Genomic DNA, 23862 nt, shown 5'->3' with positions numbered 1-23862 from the left:
TTGTTATTTCATTGTTTTTACTGATTCAGAGTGTAATTATGAGCTGCAGACAGATTCTGATAAGATGCTGTTAAAAATATTTCCCCAATGATTTTCCATTTACTTTGGTTGGACAACTAGATGAGCAGTTTAATACTGACTATGGGAAAAGCCATCAAAATACAGCCCTGTGGTGTGATTCTCAGCTCATCCTGCAGTCTCTTTGGAGTATGCTTATAATTGAAATTCCCCTCCACCCTCTCTTTCTGTTGGGCATTATGTGTCTTGAGTGTGTGTGCAGTGGGGGAGGTTATTGAATGGTCTTGTGCTATACTGCAGTGTTGTATCAGTAATTCACACACACTGTGTTTCTTGTCAGGGGAGGCTGACTCACGAACTGCTGCTGTTTTCTGATAGATCGGATTCTTCTAGACTGCTTGCTTACAGTTAATATTTTTTCTTTAGAGCTTTAGTATGTCAAAGAGAGTTCTTTGACATAAGGATCGCTGTAGTGAAAGCCCTAACGCGAGCTCTCTGAGCTCCCCTAAATAGTGTTAGGAAGGGTAAATTTTACTTTCTGATGTTCTAAAAAAGCATGAAATTTGCCTTTTCAAATTGTATGTCTAAATCACCATCATAGCAGTGATTAGCATATATTTAAACATTTTTAGTGTATGATTATAGTTTCTGGTGGTTTCACCAAATACAGTGCAGATAGCTTGAATGGCAAAATTCTTATTACCTTACCTGAGGAAAAGGAATTAGATATTGTCATGTTCCTTTTAACTCTTCCTGTGAAAATGCAAGTTAGAAACAAACAAACAAAAACAACTACAGAAAACCACCTCATATTCATTTTAATTTAAAAATACTGACAACGTTTGGATAAATACAAAGTCAGTAAGAATGTTGTTTGTTCATATTTTACTGTTTAAATTAACCAGTAGTACTAAATGCCAAATAGATTATCTGTCTGTGAAGGAGAGAGAAACTAAAAGGGTAGAAATAAAGGTTCATCCATTTATGGTTCTATGCAATGGACAGATACAGTAGGCCTAGAGAAGGTGGGCCCTGACGCTTCCACATGTCAAGTGTTTGAAGGGCATATCCCTTAGTGCATTGAAAAGCATGGGCTGGCAGTGGTTGAAAGAAAACAGTTGCTGCACTGTCACCACGAATAATGAAGATACTGTTTCATTGTTGATGTAACAGAAACAAAGAAATAGTTGGTTACCAGTGGTTCCAGTGAAGTCCGCAGGAAGAACATGCCAGCTTTTTGTAGGAATTGTCTTGAATTTTGAATATTTGGAATTCTATCTGTGTATGCCATTGTCTACGTTTCCTTACATGCTGCTTCCATAAGAACATCAGAATTGACCTGTAAATGGTTGCTTAGACACTAAGCACTTCAGCACTAATTCTTTTGTAATTCTTTTTTTTTTTTCTTCTTTCTTTTGAAATACCACTTCATTTAGGTTGCAAAAGATGTATCAGTGAGACTTCATCATGAGTTAGAAAATGTGGAAGAGAAACGTACAATAACAGAAGATGAAAATGAAAAATTAAGGCAGCAGCTTATAGAAGTTGAAACTGCAAAACAAGCACTACAGAATGAACTGGAAAAAATGAAAGAGGTTAGTGTTGCTATTTACTTCTACACAAATTATTTGAAGTTCTCAAATTCTTATTGTTAAACTTATCATTTTTCTTCCTGTAACTTGTTTCGGGGGCATAAAATAAGCCAGATAAAAGTTGAAAGTAGCAAAGAGTGCTAAGATACAGATTGGTGACTGGGAAGTTGAGAATGAACTAAAATATTGAGTGATTTCTAGAAGAAATGGAAAGCAAACTGTGGCTTTGTTTTTCTCAGGCTGGGAGGGGAGTATAGAACTGATAGTAACAGAGTTCATAAGCTTTGAGACTTTGTGCTTAAGTTAAGATGTGTGGATAGAATGTTGAAAGGAGTCAAAGGCATCTGACTTCACAAATGATGTTCCCCCCACATTTTTACAAAGACCAGTATTTTCCCTTTGCAAGGGACTGGCAGGCACACTAAGACAGGGAATCGAGACACATCTCCATGTTGTTCAGGCATGCTCTTTCGGAGTACTGGAGAGTGGGGGACTCTACCTAGCCTTTCAGTCTTAGCATAATTTTATTTTACATCTAATTCATCTACAAAATTACTCCATTTGCCATTAGATAGATGCAAGATACCATCCCATTAAGTAAGCAGAAAATTGTATTACAGTGGTAATAGCCTGGCTGACAGAGATAATAAAGCATGCAGTAAAAGGAGAAACTGTTGAATAAGAATGAATTCTCGGAACAGATTTTAGAAACAACTCTCATGTTCAATGTTCAAAATTCAATGAATGACGCTGATTTTCACATTTAGTAATATTCCCTAACAGAAATGCCAATATCTACTTTGATCTTACATGAAGCAGAAGAGATGTATTTCAGTTGTTAAGAAAGACAGGAGATTCTCAGTTGTATGATAAGTTACAGTATTTTTAAGAATTGCAAATGCTTACTCTAAGTGATGTAGTATTAAAAATTTTCATATGTTTCCTTTACAGGGACTGAATTTCAACCATGTTAGTAGAGGATAAACAGGTGGTTATTTTTTGTCACCTTCTGTTGCTTTTCCAGATAATTGCAGATTTGAAAAGGGCATGAAATCTGAGCCTTATTTAGCTTCCTCTCCCCTCTGAGATTTCCTTTTTCTGTTTTCACTCTGGTCTATGCTGTCAAATACCACTCAGTTTCCGGGACCATCTTCTTTATGACAGCATGATCTTTCTGTAATTGTCCTTACAACTTCTTGTTAAGCTTGACTTTACACCAAGTTTTCAATGTTTCTTGTCCTTCAGACTCTACTTTCTTGTAGATTCCTATTTCTGAATCCTTTCCTCCTGCCCTGTGATGGGTTGTACCACAGGTAGCTTATTTGCTTTTCCCTCGCTTCTTCTTATAGGTCTTTGCACTATAGTGAAATGTAGTGGCAATTTAATACCCTGCATTCTTTGGGAGCTGTGTAGCTGCAGGAAATTAACCCAATAATTAGGCTTTCTCATCTCTTTCATCAGTGGTCTTTTTCTCCTTATCCTGTCTCTTCCCTCTGGCCCACTAGGCTGAACTGTGGTTCTGCTGTTCTCATATTCCACTTCTTTTTTAGCTTAGATATTTGCATCTTTCTGTCTTTGCCCTCGGAAGCCATCCATGGAAGGATACTTCAGGCTCCAGAACAAAAAATGTTGTATTTAAGCTAGGGGCTCTTCTACATGATACTATTTTCCTGAAGCTGAAGCAGATGAATGATTCCCTTTGGCACAGAATGGGGCACTGAGCCAGAGCTCAGAAATACATTAAGACTCTACACCAGAGTAGAGATGGAGCTGATGAAGAAATACAGAAATACATCCTTATACTGATCTGGGGAGAGCTGCCATGCCCAGTTATTATGTGTGTCATCAGAATTAGGCAGGAGTTTTCATTTATATATTTCACACAGGCTGCTGAGTTTCAGTGAGCAGGAGGAGGCTATTTGTCAGGCTAGGACCTTCAGCACAGGGTGGGAGATGTTGGAGAATGGTTGAGGAGATGCAAGTCAGAGAAAAGCAAGTTTGAAGCAAAGGCAAATTATTATGCACTTTGCAAACATGCCATGACTTTGGGAGCCAACGGAAGGATGCTGATGAAGAACACTAATGCTTACAAATTTGAAATTTAGAATCTGTGAAAAAGCTATGAAAATGTTAACGTAAAACAACCGTGAGGACAACCCATAGTAGTCTAAAGTGAATTAGATTTTTTCTGTGACAAAAGCTTCTTCTTGTTCTTCAGCAATTGGAGGTTTTGTATGTCACTGTCAGATAGTCATAACATTAATCTGTTTGCTTGTGAGTTATTTCCTGTGGTTTCACAGTATTACAACCCTTTCTTATTTCAGTACACCCATTATAACCAATGGAACCTCCTCCTTAAGTAAGTTCTAATCAGCATAAATAGGAATGCAGAGTCAAGGCCTTTTGTCTGGATTATGTTCTTCACTTTACTGTGCTTTGAATTAATGACAGAATTCACTCTAACGCCAATGAAGCTTTTTGATTTTACAGCATAGTAGCAGTGCTCAGAGTATATATATCCGACTTCTGTACTTTTATGTTACCTAGAGTACTGCAGAAACACAGACCTAATTTTGTGCACCAGCTGATAACTTCCCATTCTTCTCAAAATCTATTTATTTATAACTGCCATGGGAAATTTGTTCTCCTTTTATGATGAATGGTGTGAGGTAGCAAAGAAAGGTTAAAAGACTTAATAGAAATTGTTGGAGGCAGAAACAGCATTTTTTGTCAGTTGGTCTCCAGAGTGTGACCAGAGCCAAAGCTTTCTGTGTAGATTCTATATTGTTCTAATATACAAGACTTGACCACAAACATGTCTATAATGTAAATGCTAGCAGACGTGTTTGTGTAGACAAAGCTAGAGTGTAGAGGCAAATCCAGAGTTCTCCACTGAACCTTTTGGGGTGAATATAGACTTGTGAATGTATTAGTACAGAGAGATAGGAAATAGTTGCAATTTCCTTTCCTGGTTTGGAGCTTTTGGAAATATATATAAATATATATGCATATAATATATATATATCATGACAAACAGAAGTTGTTGTTGATTGCAGCAGAAGCTTGCAAGCATCCAAGGTTTGGAAGGTGTTCTAGCAAGGCATATGTTTTCTATCAGTTACTCTTACTTGCAGTCCCCCAGCCTGCAGGTATTTCATTTTGCAGTGTTATTCCTGCATGCATCCACATGGAAACACAAGATTTTTAATTTAGGTTGTCAATTTTCAGAATTTATTTCTGGCAACCACTTCTGATTTCCTCTTTATTGTTCGATATTATTAATTGTAATGCTTTTTTTTTTTTTTTTTTGGAAGCTAAGAACAAACTAGAGAAATAAAGTGTTTCCTGAAAGAAAGAGAAAGCAACTGTAGCTAGAAGCAATTTTTAAATATAAAAAAAAAAAAGAAGTTAATGACTTACATTCCTTAACATATTCATTAATTTGTTTTTAGTTCTTATACTCATTTTAGATATGCAGTAAGAAAAGTAAGTAGTATTCAAATTGGCAACGATACTCCTACTGACAGAAGCTTAATAATTCAAAATATGGTAAGCATTTGTTGAAGCCTAATTAACACTTACAGACCTTTTAATGATGAAATATGAACACAAAATAAGAATTCATTCCTTTGCTATAGGAAATATATAATATATAGGAAATGCCCAGTTAGCCGTGTTTTAGAAGGTTTGTTGTGAGAGAAACGAAGTAGGGGGAGAGTATGACAGATGTACTGGACCCTGGGCTTTATAAATCCTCATTGCAATGCAGATATGTAATTGCAGGAGGCACAGTGTTTTTTTCAGAGACGTATGTCTTTATGGATAGAAATAGATTGCTCTGCTAGTGCTCCAAGCTGGGCAGATGCAAGATAGCTCAGTTCTTACAGCCACGTTAGAGTAATGTCATCAAGCTGACATTTTCTTTTTCTAAGCTCTGGTTATTGGCTCAGGTAGAGAGTTTGAGATAACCATTGCTACATGGCATGAACCAGAGACATCTTGTGCCCAGTCAATTCAGAATGCAGGCAGAGGAGTTTACATCTCTCTGCATGGATCTGTGTTTTCCTGGCGTGGTGCCTGTCTTGTCAGTCTGTTTTGTATGTTGCATGAAGATGGAGGAAGGCAGCATGATCTAGGGAGCTGGGTACTGGACTTGCAAGGAGGAATTTGAATTCTGTCCCTGATTTTGATACAAACCGGCTGCGGGACCACAGGAAAGTAATTACACCTTTCTGCTTACTCTTGCAACATTTGTTCTGCCTTGTTTATGTAACCTGTGGGCACAGATTAGATCTCCATACATCACTGAGTGCTCAGACTGAACAGAAATCAGGACAGTAGCTGGATATTTCACAACAAAAGCTGCTGTCAAGGAAAGAAAGAAGAAAAACAAACAAACAACCCACCACCACAAAAAACAAAACTGGAGAGCTGTGAAAAGAACTGGTAAGGGATAATCTCATCCCAGTCCCTTTGATCACCAATATCAGCCTATGTCTCCTTGATAAAAATCTCTCATTATTTTTCTCTCTAAGTCTCTTCTTCTGTCATTTAACCACAACCACGGATTTCTACTCTGTCTCTCTGTCTCCTATAACTCTTGAAGTCTCAGATTCTTTACGTTCTTTCCGGATCTTGATCCCATGTCTTTCCCCCTCTTCCCCCCCTTCTCCCCCCCCCCCAATGTGTGATCTTTGTAATGGAGCCTTTGCTTGGCTGTTTTTCTGTCTTCTGGTTCTTAAGTCCCAGTCTTATCCTTTTCCCTCCCTTTCCCATCTTCCCTTCTTCCTTCCAACTCTTTATCAGTGTCCAACCACCCCCTGTATTTTAAGACTATTCCAGCTCAGTTTCCTCATATTCTACTGCAAATATATTATCCCCTTTTCTTACAGTTTCTCTCTTCTCCAAAATTTGTTCTTTCCCCCTGATTCTTCTGCCCGCTCACATCAATCTCTCAGCTTCTTTGGTTTGTTCTGAGCCTTCCTTTGTTTCCAAGTCTTAACTCTTCACTTTTGCATCTGGATTGAGGGCAGTGGAGGGTCATTCACTCTACTGTGAAACAGCAACTATATCAATTATATCAGCAACTATGAGCACAAGAGAAAATGTTTCTGGTTGTAACGCCTGGCTTCAGCCTTTCTTAGACCAATATGGAGCAATAGTAGCAGGAGTAGTTAGGCATTGTCTTCTGGAGTTGGAACATAATCTGTCAGCTTGAGTAAATGTACAGATTGACAGCTAGGGAGGGAGAGTATGTGATAGTTTATAAATACAGATTTTTCTGCAATTTAAGCTGGTAAACTCCAAGAAATAATTACCTGGTGATCTATAGGAATGGAAAATTTTGGAAGGGATACTGTTGGGCCAGTCATGATTGGATGAATTACAAAAGCACAAAGTATATATTGTGTATTGACACAAAAATATTCCAGAACAGAGGCATACTGGAACCTCTCAAAAGAACAGTTGCTAGAATAACTTAATATGAGCAAACCAGGATATTCTGTTCTTGGAGAGAGAATCACTTTGCTGAAGTTTTCTAAAATATTAACAATGTTAATGTCTTCAACGTGTTGCAGAAATCACGTCTTCTTCTAGTTGTGTGAAAAAGCTTTCATCTGTTTCCTCGTATTCATCAGGTGGTCTGTAGCAGATATCCAAAAAGATGTCACCCATGCTTCTCTGTCCTTTGATCCTTACCCATAGCTTGTAGCTAGCCCGGCACCCATAACAGTGCAATGCGTTTGAACTTTGCATAAAGTCTTTTTTTCCCCTCACCATTAGAGATCATATCAATCTATGGCAGCACTCCAGGCATGTGAGCTATCCCGTCCTGTCTCCCATGTGATCCCAGCAAGGTCATAGCTCTGTAACTGGGTGTGGATTTTTAGCTTGTGTTTCTTTCCCATGCTGCATGCATACAAGTCACAGGAGATAGTCACCTGGTTGTGCTGCTTTGATGGAAAATGTTTGAGTCTTCTCTGTCATTCTCCAGTAACTTCCTAATTGTGCCCCTATTCTTCCATTTCAAGTTTAGTGTCTTTTCAAACAGCTACAATGGAGGGAGCAGGTACAAGGTAGAGAGAGAGAGATGAGATGTTATTACGCCTGCTGATGGAGCTGATCAGCTTCATAGGATCAGTGTAGTAAACCAGTATTCTTCGAAGAGTAATTTACTTGCTCCTGGCACCAGATGGCAGCAGGGTAGGATTTAATAAGTCTTTCACAAGCCCAGTTCCTCCCTGGGTTTTTTGGAGGACCCAAATATCAAGTCTCGGCAGCACTGCTACTAGAGGTCCCTTTAAGCAGAGTGCTTTAGTGATCTGGAGTCTGTTTGTTGCCTCATGAAAATTCAAGTTGCTTTGGTGAACAGCAGCATGATTATGAAATTTCTTTTAAAAAAGATTAGAAACAAATCTCTGCCTTGGTTTATTCACGAAAAAGCAAACAAAATCCTGTGTCTCCAAACCTGGCTCAGTTATTCTCTAAGTGTCACATCCCTGCAGACGCAGAATCCCCATTTACTTTTGTCAGACTTGCTTATGTGGAATTCTATTACATTTGGTATCCTGCCTAAATATTTTGTTCCTTTACAAACAGTACTCGGCAGGGAATACTGTTCATAACCTGTGAGGGTGTGATTCTGACTTCTTTGCTCAGAGCACACTGTGATCAGTTCCACTGATTTCACAGTGAGCAGAATAAGCAGAGTTTACTTGAGTTTAGTTTTCTGAGCATGTGAAAAGAATAATAATGGAGAAATAAATTAATTTCTGTTACAAAATCTGTATTAATAATTCTCTGAAAATGTCATGCCACGAGGGGGAAAAAAAGTACATTTGCAAAGCAGTTTACACTTAAACCTCATAAAATTACATTTTAATTATGTGCTAGCCATCAGCAATTCATGAGCTATGTGCTTCAAAGAGAGTTTATCAGAACTGAAAATAAACAGCCTGATTGTCAATAATAATAAACTTCAAAACATATATAATAAATAGAGGAAGATTTCAAAAGAATAAAGGTGGAAAGATATCTCATTGTGAAGAGGTTTTGTGAGGAAAGAAGGGCTTTTTTTTGGAGAGTCATTGAAGCTAATGTGCTGCTTTGTGGATTCTTATTAAATCAGCATAAAGCTTGCAAGGACATGCAAAAGGAGTGGGTGATTTGCTTGCTAATGGGAAAGCATTAATAAAAGTGGCATCTGTAGTCAAAAAGAATATATCTGGCATACGTATAAAACAGAAAAGAATTTAGCCATCACAAAATGAAGTTAAGTTTGAGCAACATTTTTGAGTCTGTAAACATAGTGCTATTGCTCTGCCTTGATGGAGGCAAGGGAGTTCCTTCCTTTTGGCAGGATATTACTTTATTTGCCTTTTTTTTCCTGTGATGGATATGAGCAGCCTTAGATTTGCAAGTTCTCCAGTCAAAAATGTTATTATTGATGCTACAGGTAAAATCAGTGTCCCTTTTTATTAAGCTCTATAAAAATAAAATAAAATAAAAAAATAAAATAGGTAATAGCTGTCTTAAATAAAACTATACTGAGTGGAGGCACAGAATGAAAACAGAGTAAGAGACAAGCTTCCAAACACTTAGAAACTATGTATTAGGGAAAGGACACAACTCCCCTACATCCTGGTCTTAAGTCAACACCTGAGATCATTTATTGTTTGGATCATGATTCTCAAAGTTGCTTTTGGTACAGATTTGCTTCCATTATTCAACAACTATATTTGTAAAATAAACGTGTGGTGACTGTGGCTCAGGTAACTGGTTATCAGAGAAAATGGTCTGTGAGTGTGAGCTCACAAAGGGGAAGGCTGGAAAAGATACATCTGTGTTACTTACAGACCTTAGGTTGTGACTTCCTTGAGATCTGAAGGAGAGGAAAGGGCTTTTTTATCTCTATCTCAGTAGGCAATGTTGCTAATGACGTTAGTAAGGTCTTCAAAATACCATACGATGTTAACAAATGAAGGTTTGGGAAATCCATTATTCCTTGGTTTACCTTCAGTCATTTAAAAGTAATATATTATGCTTTTTAAATTCCAACTGCAATTTTATTTTTATCTGTTGTCATTTTTGGCAGGTGTCTGGATTTTTTTTTAATTGTAAGACATTATGTGTGATTTGCTCAGTTTCTTAAGGAAAGAAATTGGGTAATAGGCCAAATTCAACCTCTTTGTATTGCTACAGAAGCATGAAGGGGACTATAGAGGTAGACCAGGATTCTCTAGATTAAGAGGAAATCCAGATGCCTTTGCAAAAGTACTTTCTATCAGCTGGAATGGAGGCAGAATACAGACATTTTTGAGTGCCAAACCAGAGGTCTAGATACATGTTATAGTACAGAATCAATATACACCAAATATCGTAGTCTTACTGGAAGTCTCACCAAAGCTTTGATGAATAACAGTAATAAATGATTTCTGCCCTTTATACCACTGTGTTCAGTCCACTGCTTAAGTGCACTAGTCCCTTCAAGAAACACCTGGAAAAACAGAGCATTTACACTGTGTTAATAAAGGTCAAAGCTAAGGTTGCTTCAGCCTGAAGGGAATATTACAATGGCTCTGTTTTTGTCTTCAGGGTTTTGTTTTTTTTTTTTCTCATGGTCTTAAATTGAGTTCTTGAGCCACCCCACATGAAACATTTTTTTTTTGTTATATTCGTTGGTGCTGATAGCAAGTCCAAAGTTAAAAATCCTGGTCACTTTGTCACCTAGCAGATTTATTAGTTATTCTGCATATGGAATTTACCAGTGCATCTTTCAGGTGCCTGTATTCCTAATGGCTTTTTGGCAGAGCCTCACAGCCATGGGTCGTTTCTCCCTGCCTTAAGAAAGTAAGCAGAAAGTAGCACCGTGGAGGTATGCACTGTTTTGTGTTTTGGCTGAACTCAGCTGCCAGCATGAGGAATAAGAACCTTGTCATGTCATAATACAGGTGGCTGTTGTGAAGCATGTCATGGGCCCTCAGGGAGTAATGTCAGTGCGGTTTCCAGTGTAAAAACAGGTGAAAGAGACTGGCAAGACCTCAAATGGGAAAATGGACAAGAGAGCCATATGCAGCAAAACTCTCACAGAAATTGCAGAATTTACTATTCAATATGTTACTCATTACTTTTTCAGAATGATGGTTCTGTGAACCTAGGTGGCTAGCATAAAGTGCTTGGTCAGAAACAGAATCAGAAACACTAACTGAAGCAACTATTAAATTGAGTTCTTCAGCCACCCCACATGAAACAATTTTTTTGTGTGTTACATTCACCCACAAACCATGTCCCTAAGCACCAAGTCCAATGTTTCCTTAAGCACCCCCAGTGATGGTGGCTCCACCACTTCCCTGGGCAACCCGTCAATGCCTGATTACTCTGAGAAGCAAAAGATGTACTGTGATACTCACTTTTGATTGCACCATACATTTTGGTCCTTTTCTTTCAAAGTTCTTGTCTCAGCCACTTCCTCCCCACCCTGCCACCCCTCCCCTGCCCCCTGCCCCCAAAAAAGAAAGAGGCAATCCAACTTGAATGTTTTGTTGCAAATGCTCGATAATGTTTCTTGTGTTTGTCTCCAGTGCACTTATCAGATTGTACAGTGTGTTCCCTGGATCCCTGGGAAGGCAATGGAGAAATAATTCTGGAAGCTATTTCCAGACATAGTAAACGCAAGAAGGTGACTGGGAATAGTCAGCATGGATTTACAAAGGGAGAATCATGCTTGACAAAACTGATAGCTATCTATGAAGAGATTATTGGCTCAGTGGATAAGGGTAGAGTACTGGATGTTGTTTATCTGAAGTTTAGTAAGGCTTTCAACAATCTTTCATAATGTTCTCCTAGACAGGCTGATGAAGTGTGGGATAGATAACTGGACAGTGAGGTTGATTGAAAACTGGCTGATGAACTACTAGGCTCAAACAGTTGTAATCAGCAGCTCAAAGTCCATCTGGAAGCAGGTACATAGTGGCATACCTCTCAGGGAACAGCAAGGGCCAACTGCTCACAATGACTGGGAGCCAGGAGCCACGTGCAATAACACAGCTGAGAGGGCGGGAGCCCTACCAGTGACCAGTTCAGTGCCTGAGCATGGAGAGCAGAACAGGCCTGGGGAAGGCAGCTGTCATCACCTGAGGCCAGATCATCTGACAGGTTTGTGGTGACGAGGAAGGTCTGAAATTAGTTGGGGAAGTCAATCCACAGGTTGGGATCAGGTCCAGTGATGAAGAAAGAGCAAGGTCAACCTAGAATTCAGGCCACAGGTCAGGGTTAAGATCGACAGGGTCTGTGGCCAAGCACAGCAGTGACAAAGCTGCAGATGGGTACAGCTATCATAGCCGAGGCAGGGACTCAAGGCACAGGTCTGAGCTTAGGTGGACATCATGGACCCATGGGGTGTGGATGGAAGCCCCATGTGAAGCTCGTCAGGGTAATCAAGGCCTATTAACATGCTCAGGCCTCTGGCAGTACCCTAGGGGTCTGGATCAATAGGGTCCATGGCTGGGTACAGCTGTGGTGATCTGGAAGCCTGTGCTCCTCTGACACTGCTCAAGAAGGGACTGAAGGTCCTGGGCTGAGCTGAAATGGGGCTCCTGGGCCCATGGCAGAGTATGTGAGTGAAGGTGGTCAGAGCCACTAAGGCAGATCATTGGGTGTCCTCAGGACCCTGGAAGGAGAAGAATAAGGGGGTGCGTGCATGCATGTGAATCATATCAATATATATAAATACCTAATAGGAGGGTAGGAAGAAAGTGGAGGCAGATTTATTTCATTGCTGTCCAGTAACAGGACAAGAGGCAATAGGCAAAAATTGCAGTGCTGGCAATTCTGTTTAAGCATAAGAAAACATTTTTGCTGTGAAGGTGATCAAACACTAGAACATGTTGGTTGTAGAGGAAGGAGTCTTCATCCTTCAAGATATGCAAGACCCCACAGGACGTGGCATTGGGAAGCCTGCTTTATTTGACTGTGCTCTGAGCAGGGTTGTGTTAAGTCTCCAGAAGTTGCTTTCAACCTTAGCTATTTTGTGATTCTTTGATTTTTTTTCTCGCTTCTGTTGTCTGTAATTGGCAATAACAAGCATAATCTAACATCTCATTTTGCGGCAGAGCATAGAGGGGTAGAAAAGGTCAGTTCTGGAAGGGAGGAAATGAAATGGTTTCCAGGTTACTTCTGTTAAACAGGGAGACTTTGGAGTCTGTAAAGTTGTCTTCTTAGGCAGAACCCGGCCAGTGAAGAGGAGATCAGATGCAGGTACATCAAGCAGGGCATTTTCCCTGCTGCTCTGACGTGCCCCCTGTTTTGTGCAACTAGTTTGTTCTGTGCAATATAACTCTGTGTGTGTTCTCAGAGTATTAAACCTTCCATCAGACAGATACCTTACATGCATTAAGGGGAGTGATGTATGAAAAATGAAGCATAACAAAAAATTATACCTGCCACAGTGGTGGGGAATACTTCCCAACAAATAGCTTCTGTGGCTGGGCTGTACAACAGTAAAGACTGATTGTGCAACGTGATTCTTCATTGATTACCAGTGTGATAGTTGAGCTCTATCTCTTAACAGTCCTGTAATTGTACTACAGTTAGGAGAGCAGAATGGCATGTTTTGAGCTGCCTTCTTTTAGACTCTTACATTTGCATATATTTACAGCCATATTCTGTGGTGTATGGAGGTGAGCCGCTTAACAGGGAGAGCACCCAGCTATAGGGTGTGCTGGGCGCTGTGATCAGCCACACTGCTCTTATGAATTGTACTAGGCAGGAACAAGAACACCAAGCTTATGATGTTTGTTCACTGCAACCTGGAGGTTTATTCTTATTGCAGTGTTTGTAACATCATGAAATGCAACCCTCTGGCATTTTAAGATCCAGGTCTTGATAATGCTCCACAGTTACGAATTGCAAACATTGCATTTATTAATCTGAAGTAAAGGGCAGTGGATTAACCTTTTATAGGTGCAGGTAAATTTTTTGAAGTGTTTGTTTCTGCTGAGATGTTTTGGCATATTATATGTTTTTTCTTCCTATTGTTTAAATTATCAATAGCACTTATTGAGATGTGTAGAGTGAGTGGATATCAATTCTGTTTTTCTTTGTCTGATCCTAGTTGTATGATTGTGTTAATTGAATTTGACTCTCAGCCATGAGTTCAGGTTAGGATAATAACCAATCTCTTTGCTCAGGTCACAGATGAATACTTGCACTTACAATGTATTTGCCATGCATCTGTTTCCATCAGTGTTGTGTATAATGAGAGGCTTCTATGTCCCTGTAAAGCATGACTGATGATGACATCAAAGCGGCCTAATTACCAAGAGTGTTTTATATTACAGGCTTGGCTGAATTATTTCAATTTTTACAGATGCTTGCAGTTTAGATCTTTGATTAAGTGACTAATTAGAAGCACCAGTAACAGTGCCCCTGGAAGAGTTTTGAACTGTAATGTTGCCTTGATGATACACAGATACACTCAGAAGGTTCATTTTCCTTGTGGTGTGCTTCTCCAAGTGGTGTTGCTGAGTTCCCAGACTTTGGTACAGTTTCATACAGTTGGCAATTGAGGCCAGAACTGTATAATATGATCAGCCAGTCTGGCCTCTTGAATACCATGGGTCATAGAATACCTCAAGACATTTTATTTAAACAATACCTACTTCTCAGAAAAAGTTGCTGGTCTTCCGTGAAAGTTGAAAGCTACAAACAGCCTACCACAACTCTTCCTGAACTGTTGCACTCTTCCTGAACTCTTCCTGAACTGTAATGGGTAAAATTATGCACCTCCCTTCTCATCTGAATTAGCTGAAAGCAAGTTACCAGCCAGGCAACATGTATTCCTGCTACTGTGCTAAGTTCAAGAGTCCAGCATCAATTCTTTATTTGTTTTGTTGTTGTTTGTTTGTTTTAAACTGCATGTTTAGGGTTAACATCATTTAGCCATCTAAAAATTAATCTGTTAACCTAAATTAGGAATTTGGCCTCCCTCAGAGAAGAAAGATGGGCACTTCTTGAAAGTGGTTCATTCCACTGGTCTGAGGGCGGCATGACTCCGTGGAGAGGAACATCCATTTCTAGAGATTGCACAGGGAACCTCAGTTTTGACATCTACATCCTAGGACTAAATTAAGCCATTTGGTCACCGTGGTAGTTTCAGGACCACCACACTGCTCTCTCACACTCCCTCAAAAGAACAGGAGGGGAAAACATGATGAAAAAAGCTCATGGGTTGAGATAAGGACAGGGAGAGCACTCACCAGTTACTGTCACAGGCAAAACAGACTCAGCATAATGGGATTAATGTAATTTATTGCCAGCTGATAACAGACTAGAGCGGTGAGAACTAAAAACACCTCCTCCCCATCCACCCTCTTCCATCTCCTCTCACCCTGAGCGGTGCAGGGGAATGGGGAATGGGGGCTCTGATCAGTCTATAGCACTTCGTCTCTGCTGCTCCCTCACGGTCACTCTCTGCCCCTGCTCCACGCGGGGTCCCTCCCACGGGATGCCGTCCTTCCCGAACTGAGCCTGCGGGGGCTGCCCACAGGCAGCAGCTCTTCAAGAACTGCTCCCACACGGCTCCGTACCACGGGGTCCATCCCCCAGGAGCAAACTGCTCCAGCACGGGTCCCCCACGGGTGGGCGGCAGCTCCCCCCAGCCCCCCTGCTCCTGCGTGGGCTCCGCTCCACAGGCTGCAGCTCCGGCCCGGGGCCTGCTCCTGCGGGGGCTCTCCATGGGCCGCAGCCTCCTCCAGGCCACATCCACCTGCTCCACCGGGGGCTCCTCCACGGGGGGGCTGCAGCGTGGAGATCTGCTCCATGTGGGACCCATGGGCTGCAGGGGGACAGCCTGCTCCACCAGGGGCCTCTCCACAGGCCGCAGGGGAACTGCTGCTTCCTGCCTGGAGCACCTCCTGCCCTCCTGCACTGACCTTGGGGGCTGCAGGGCTGGTTCTCTCACATTTTCCAACTCCTTTCTCCCAGCTGCCGTTACACAGTCATGTTTTTTTTTTGTTTGTTTGTTTGTTTGTTTGTTTTTCCCCCTTCCTGAAATCTGCTCTACCAGAAGTCCACCAAGTGACACTCCCTGGCTCATCTCTGGCCAGCAGTGGGTCCCTTTTGCGGCTGGCTGGAGCTGGCTCTGATCTGACATGGGGCAACTGGTAGGCTCTGCCACCCCTGCAGCCCCCCTGCTACAAAAACCTTGATTTATAAACCTTTTACAGTCACAAAAGTACACTTGAACATCACTTCAGCTGATTATCCTCTTTGACCCTGTAGTCTGTTTCAGAGATGTAGCTTTTCAGGTTCCTTCTGTATTGTCTAGGCTGTTTTCCTGTTGTCTTAGCATAGCTTTCACTCTTTGTTTTTACATGTGTATTATCACATTTAGTCATGGTAAAACAGGTGTTATTTCATTGCACCTAGGTTGTATGAGTGACTCTCCTTTTTAACATTCTCCAACCTCTATCTGTGGTTTAAATCCACGATTATTTTATGTTTTTCCCAGGCAGGAGTGAAGAATGTTAATTAGGGTAGGACCAAGAATTGATTCATGTGAGACCCCATTAGGACTGCTGTGGTGTTAATTTGCAGGTGATTTGCTGGTTCAGTGACATTTATGATAAATGCAGAAGAGTGGATGTTTGCTCATGACGGCTAGTTAAAAATGCATCCCAGTGATCAAATATTTATAATGAGCTGAAGACTTCATTTTAGAATGAAATTTCCTCATTCCTAGCAAAGGGAACCTTTAAATGAGAGTCTTAAGGCAACGTCTACATGAAGATTTTAAGTCAGCCTACAATCTACAGCCCCTTCCCTTGCTGGGAATGAGCATCTCCCTTAAAAATCTAAGCAAGTTTCATTTAAGAGGAAGAGGCATGGGAGCTAGTCACGGGTTTTCTCAGCATTTTGTAGTCAGTGACTTCACTGGTCCCCTGCTCTAGCCAGTGCTGCAAGATTTTGCTTCCCCTCATCTCCATCTTTTTCTGGTAAAAATACTGGGAAAAGCACTGGGTGCAGGCTTATGAGTGTAATAGACCAGAGAGCATAAGATACGTGATAGAGGGAGAAAGGTGGGTGTGGGGATGTCCAAACTGCACAAATGTCTTCCCTTCATTTTAGACTCTAGTCTCCTTGGTTTATTTTTGCAGTGTGCATTCTTGACATGAGCTGCTCAACAAAACATAGATTTAATTTGTGGCAGGATCACACTGGCATAGCTTCAGAGCACTGCAATCCGGTCTTAAGTTTTCAATAATCTAAATTCCTAAAAACCTTTAAAACTTCCCCTCATGTCATGTTATAGAAAATATTTCTCAGCCAATTTGCAGAATGTTAGCTTTGCAATAGAACTTCCCCAAGGAAATGAAGACAAAAAAGAGATGAAGAGAAAAAGAAGACCCCTCTTTCTAGTGAGAAGATAGAGTGGTGATTGCTGAGAAATGGATTTCTTTCCCCTGTTAACAGAAAATCTCCTTCTCACTGTGAAGACCTCTAGACCAAGTGTAGATTTCAGAATTTTTCCTAACTGAATCCATCTCAAATTTTTGCATCCTATCGAATGTAAAATTTGATTTTTGTGTGAGTTCTTCTGTAACCAGAAGTGCTGTCTCTGGTGCACAAACTTGTAGGGTGAGCTGCAAAGCTTCTTTCTCTGTTGCATGCCTACAAACCTAAACATGTTCTCGTGCATGTGCATGTTCGTGATGCCACCATTCCTTGTGAATCCAACTGAGTGACTTTAAGAGCTGACTGTGCATACTCTTCAGTATAAAATGAACTTGAAACCACTGTAAACCTGTGGTCAGCCCCCAGCTTTGCAGAACTGGCTTCTGTGTACATCTCTAGTGAGCAGTGCATGTAAAACTTTATTTTGATTTGGTAAAATCTAAAATGTATTTTACTGATAACTGCCACGTCCGTGTCTGTAATTTATGATTATTGCTGTTGTCGTATGGTGGTGTTTTGAACTGTGTTGGTATATGGTCTGTCATACTGGCAGTCCCAGATAACATCTGGAGTGCATTGTACTGGGCACTGTGCAAACCCTGACAGAAAGACTAACTCTTTTCTCTCAGAAAACTAAGCTGACAAATAAACAGCAACTTAGACAAGCACTAGGTAATAGATTAAACTAGCATCACTGTGCAACAAAATACCTTATTCCACTGTTTTCGCTTCAAAGGTTTCATGTTCTGAGATTTACTCTTGCATTTCAGGATTAGGGAGCTGAGTGTTAGCTGACTCTGATTTCTGCATCCCTAATGAAGCCTAGTTGGATAGTGCTGGGGAACTAAGCATGTCTAGCTCATTCATCATTTAAAAGGTTCAAATGGCAGGAGGCATACTCCTCTTCAGGAATTCACTTTCACTGTTTCCAGATATTCTGGTAGATGAGGGAGTGTGCGATCACAGAAAACAAAGTATCAGAGTTGGTTGGCTATTTGACCTGGTCATACCCAGAGTTTTGGAAAGGCAACTTTCATCTTCTACTGCTCAGGATTTTTTTCAAATAGGAAAACAGAGGAAGCAGGTGTAATGGAAGCAAATGTGCTGCTTTGTTTTATTCATTGCAAAGAATGTTTTTATCTGGTTGCATCACAGAGTTATCATTATTATAGGAAGAAGTTATATTATAATTGTATGATAATATAATTATATTATAGGAAGAAGTTCTTTACTATGGGGGTGGTGAGGCCCTGGCACAGGTTGCCCAGAGAAGCTGTGGATGCCCCATCCCTGGAGGTGTTCAAGGCCAGGCTGGATGGGGCTTTGAGCAACCTGGTCTGGTGGGAGGTGTCCCTGCCCATGGCAATAGGGTTGGAATTAGGTGGTCTTTAAGGTCCCTTCCAATCCAAACCATTCTATTATTCAATTATTATTTGTTTTAGTAATGTGTTTTTCATACAAAATGTAAAGGATTTTTCTAGGTAAAACACAAATGTGTATCTTTTTCCCTCTTTTCATTTATTTATTTTTTTCTTTTAATTGACAAATGAATAATGGTAAAGGATCTGAAAATGATAAGTGAAGTAATTCATAGATGCAAATAAAATTATACAAATATTGCAGGATAGTTGCTCTTTTCTCTTCTGAAATATGAAGACATTCAAAAGACTAAATAAGATCTATTTTTCTCTCCTTGTTTGCTCTCATTTCATATTGTTCTTCAGCAGTGTTTTCAAATACACAGGTTTTAATATGAAGAGAACATTTCTAGAGCTATTAGGGGTATGCTTAGACCCACAGCTCTGTGTTTGGTTCATGGACTTGGGTGCTGTGGTTCATTGCATTTCCCATATCCCCTGCATTTACTTTCTCGCCTTAATTTTGCAAGCAAGTAGAATACTGAAATAATTGGGTCTGCTGCCCTTGAAACAGTGTGGAGTGAAAAAGAAGGAGTAAAGGGTTTGTGTGATTCTAGATACTTGTGCCAATGACAGACAAAGCCAGTGTCTTGAGTTTGTTACTGGTAAACAGCCGCCAAAGTGGCTGGCATTTTACGGAGTCTGTATGTGAAAAAGGTTGGTAGAGTTGCAGAATAAGGGAGACATTTTAAAAAAGAAAGATTGCTTTCAGGAGACAGTGTATTTTCAATTTGCCAACGTGGAGAGTGTCCAGTTATTTTTTACTACATAATCTGATACGTTGAATTAGACTCAGTGGCAGTAAGCTGAAAAATCTGTCTTCTGTCTGCTTTGATCCAGATCCATGAGCTAACCGACCATACTTGCCTGAAGGGAAAGGACAGTGAGAGTCTTAGGGCAAATTTCCATTTCCCTGATCACGGTCACTCTGCACCAGAGGCAAGTTTGTGCTGCCCCAAAGTTGTTCAATATTCAGTGACTTTTCACAGAATCACGGAGTGGTTTGAATAGGGAGGGACCTTAAAGCCCATGCAGTTCCAACCCCCCTGCCATGTGCAGGGACACCTCCCACCAGACCAGGTTGCTCAAGGACTGTAAAGATGTTACTTCAGGACTGTAAAGACAGTGTTAGGTTTGCTTTGATTTTTGAAAGCTCTGTAGATCTGTCACAGCAGTTAGGAGGCAGCTAACTGTGAGCGTGTACAGTGCAACTGTGCAGGAATGAGGGGGGCCAGTTGCAGCTGTGGAGGTTCAGATGCTGCACATCCTTTGCCTTGTCCTGCTCTGTGAGGAGGGATAAGGGCTGGCTGGGGAGCCCTGTGCACCCACAGATTCCTTTATGTGTTAGGAATTCCTCCTGTGGTTGTATACATTGATTTTTAGATTATTTACCCTCAATAATAAACCTAAGTGTCTTGAAATCTTGGTATGTTTTATTCAGGGCTTCTTTATAAATTGCAAGGAGATTTACTGTAGTTTAGAGTCAGGTAGTGAGAACTGAGTTCATTTTACAGCTTTGCTACTCTGAGTGTGGTGCTGTTATTTCATTACATTGTGTTTTTATAGAGTAAATTCCAGATCTTTTCGTATCCGTGAAGCACTCAGCATTACAGGTGGTTAGGATTGCACATTTGGATTGCAGCTTAAGGCTGGCAAGAGAAGGATTTTGCCATCTGGTCCTGAGAAGTGCTTAGCATCTCCAGCAAGACATTGGATAAACTCCAGTGAGGGGTCACTGGAGAACTGGTGCTGCTGAACATCGCAACAGAATTGCCCATTGCATGTGATCTGGTGTGCACATAATGCAGACATTGTCTGTGGGCTTATCTAGACTGTGGAAATCTCTCAGCGTTGCCAGCACGCTGATGCAGCCTTATGTGTGCTCACAACAGCGAATGCTGGAATAGCCAGCTCAAACCTGGCTGTACCTCCTTCTTCCAGAGGTAAGCAGAGCTTATGCAGTACAGTGATATATGCCCCACTTGCTGCTCTTATTATCCCTAGCACTGTTGAAATATTTCATTACTACTTGAGCAGTTCAGCAAACTCCCCATTGTAGAAACAGTACGATAGGCATTTTTTGCTTATTCTTTTCTCTTGCAGATGGGTAGCTTGGTTCGAGGTTATTAAAACCATAAAGCTGTCTGGGTAGCATACTGATCAGATAATACAAAGGCAGTCTTGTGTTTGTTACTTTTTTTTTCCTCTTTTTAAAATTCATAGTCATTAAATAGACTGAACTGCATGTAATTTTTAAAAATATGGAAGAAAAATTTTCTGAGCTCTAAAATTACCCTTTGCAATGAATTCTCAAAACCAGTTCTAAAATTTGAGGGGCAGTTTTTTTCTGCTGTAGTTGAGAAACCGTAGAGGTGGCCTCTAGGGGCAATTACAATATGCTTTGTGGTACACTGTGCCATGGGAAAAGGATCAGCAAATGGAGAGTTATATTAAAAGAGGATCAAACACAAAGCTTTTTGAAAAAACAACTTTTGAACTCTGAATAAATCTCTCAAAATTGATTATTTATAGCAGGATATACTGCTTGATATGTGGCATTCTTCATTCAGTATGAGTATTGCCTCAGTGTCCTAACATGATGTTTATGGGGCACTGTGATTTTGAAGATGCCATCTGTCAGCTGAGGTGTGTAAATGAGTTCGTAACCTCTAGTGATCAGAAATTGTGTCCTGGTGTTTTTCACAAGAAAAGAGATTATATAAATTCCCGCTGAGTCTAACCTACGTACCCAAATCATCCTGCCCATTGAATTGTGTATGTTCTTCATTGCTTTCTGCTATGAAATTATGTTGCTAAACACCATCGTTTCATTGGTGATTAATATAAGCTCTGTGCGTGGTTTGCTGTAATTCAAGTAGAGCAGAATAGAAAAGTGTGCCTAGTCATTAAATAGCCACAACTATTGCTGTAGTTAAAATGGTACTATCCTGACTATATCAAAAGGGGCTTTAACATTAAAAAAAAAAAAAAAAAAAAAAAGAAAAAAAGAGAGAGAGAAAGGAGAAACACAAGTTTTTAGTTTTATCTCAAGTCCGTAAAAATACTTTTTGCCTCTAGGATTCTTTTTTTTTTTTGGTCATGAAAAAATTTCAAAGGTTTCAGATATATCTCATACCTTCTGAAAAGTTGTAGGGTACACAAGAAGATGTAGCTCAGCATTTCAGAACCTCATTATGTGTGGAGAGATGCTGAGCTTGGCAAGAAGGAATTTATGTAATCAAGCAGAAATATAGTTTAACTATCCCTTAGTTACTTTATCAGTGGGTGGCATTGGCAAGAATCTGGTGCAAGCAAAAGTTTGCAGTGATAACTGATCTGGAAAGGGGCTTTTTATAGTGGTATAACTAATGGTAATACATAGGAGGAAGGTGCATCTCTGAAAGGTTAACTCTTTATAGATTTGCAATTCAAAAAGAAAAACAACAAAAAGCCTTCCACATGCACATACCAATTCTGTAACAGGATAAGACTCAGTCCCTAAGTAGTTAGCTTTGTTTTTAAAGGAAGAGGTGAATTAATTTAACTATTCTTGTGTCTTTTCTAGATTCTTCTAGAATCCTGTGATTCTCAGGTATCTAGCTGAGATACTAATCATCTTTGGCTTTATTGTTTTATCTACTGAGAGCACTCAGCATTTCTTCAAGAGACAAAAAAATTTTGATTCTGGTTCTTGGTGAATCCATCTGTGAATTTTAGTTCTTCTGAATCTGAGCTCATTTTAATTCTTGTATAACTCTATAGGGATTTTGAGCAAAAAGCCTTATAAGAAACCATCTCTTAAGGTTGCTTAGATTTACATGTGAGTCACTTCTATGGCATTGCCTTTTCCTTTGGAGTGAGCAGTCCACGGAGCTTAATATTCATTAGGAAGGTGATCTGCAGAAGAAGGAGAACAATTGGTACCAGCATAGGTACCAATAGAATACAGCAAAGGATTGTAATGTACAGCATACTTGCCCATTGTACTCTGTTCCTTGAGGATTATGAACAGATTTGAATTCCCACTATATAGAACTGGATGGCTTTTAGATACAGCTGTTTTCTCCCTGGCTGGTGCAGGGAAATGCATGTTTCTCGATTCTCAGTGGCACAAAGGCCCTTTTTACCAGAGAATAATCTCAGAGGGAGTTGGTGACAGTTGTATTACTGCCCTGCTGCAGGGGCTACATTTTACCTGGGGAGCATAAAAACTGGGAACAGCTGCAAGTGGGATGTTATGTATTAACATATTTTCTCAGGCACTTTCCTCTCTCCTGCTGTTTTCTTGATGATATGTATTGAGTGTTGACAGTGGGATGGTTACAGTTGTTTTCCACTGCTACCACTTGCCTGCTAATGATCTTTTTATTGTTAGCAATTATGAGATTTTTTTCCAGCAGGTTTTGAACCCAGTGCATCCTGCTCTAAAAGCAGGAATTTCTTTTCTGTTCACTTTGGCTACATAGCACAGGTGAAAGTACCAAAGAATCGTGTTCATATGGTGGTACACAGATGTGTTTGTGTGGTGCTGGTCATAAGCTAATTCACTTTGTGTAGGACTTTGTAATGTGAGCAGCTTTAAATCATGTTTATTGAATATGTTCAGAGAACAGAACAACCCCAGTGACCAGATCTGTGTGTTTGTCTGCGCGGAGTTGTCTACAGCATAGGCCTGGGAGAGGTGCGATGGTAGTCCACTGCAAGCTTGAAGCCTGTGGGTGGGACACAGAGAAAGATGTGCTTGTAGATGTATGCCCAGGTCAACTGGTGGGATGTCACTGACATTGATTATGTGGTTTGCCTATGTGGTTTGCGTCATCTCAAGGATTAAAAGAAATTACTGCTTTTATGTTTGCATTTGTTTCACTGTTTAAAAAGAATGACTAAATTATATACATCTTTAGTGAAATATTCAGGGCCTCTCATTTTGTTGTTGCAGCAATCACTGAAAAGAAGAGGGAGCAAAGACCTACAAAAATCAGAAAAAAAGTCACAGCAGACACCAACAGAGGTATGTCGAAGTAACAGTACTCTGGATCCTCAGGCTTCAGGGACACTCTAGAAATGATGTACATGATATGCAGTTTTGCACTTCAATTGCTTGCTTTCTTTGGTCTTTTCGTTATACATATATGCTGCGAAATGGAGAACTCTTACCCCATACCTGCAGTCAGCTGGCATGATGTCAGGGACCACCTAAATGAACCACTGGTGCTGCAACAGAACCCACCAGCTTACATGTGCTCTGTATATTTTAGGCAAAATAAGTAAACAGAGCACCAGTGGAACAAGATTATATGCTTGTTGTATAGAGATTTCAGGGTTTTTGAGCGCTGTAAAGTCTGTTGCAGCATTGCAAGTCTAGAAAATACAAGGTGCCC

At 40.4% G+C, this 23862-nt stretch overlaps 1 protein-coding gene across 1 annotated transcript in view; it reads left to right on the top strand.

The window, feature by feature from the left end:
• Positions 1–23862, top strand: part of SOGA3 (SOGA family member 3) — a 30752-nt gene that overhangs the window by 4017 nt on the left and 2873 nt on the right. Inside the window, 2 exon segments of the mRNA XM_040551104.1 lie at positions 1455–1613; positions 23421–23492. Of these exon segments, the coding sequence (XP_040407038.1) occupies positions 1455–1613; positions 23421–23492 (231 nt within the window).

Source organism: Cygnus olor, chromosome 3 (assembly GCF_009769625.2).
Source record: "Cygnus olor isolate bCygOlo1 chromosome 3, bCygOlo1.pri.v2, whole genome shotgun sequence".
Classification (NCBI taxonomy): Eukaryota; Metazoa; Chordata; class Aves; order Anseriformes; family Anatidae; genus Cygnus; species Cygnus olor.
Note: the sequence above shows the minus strand (reverse complement) of the source record. Positions and strands in the feature narration are given on the sequence as shown.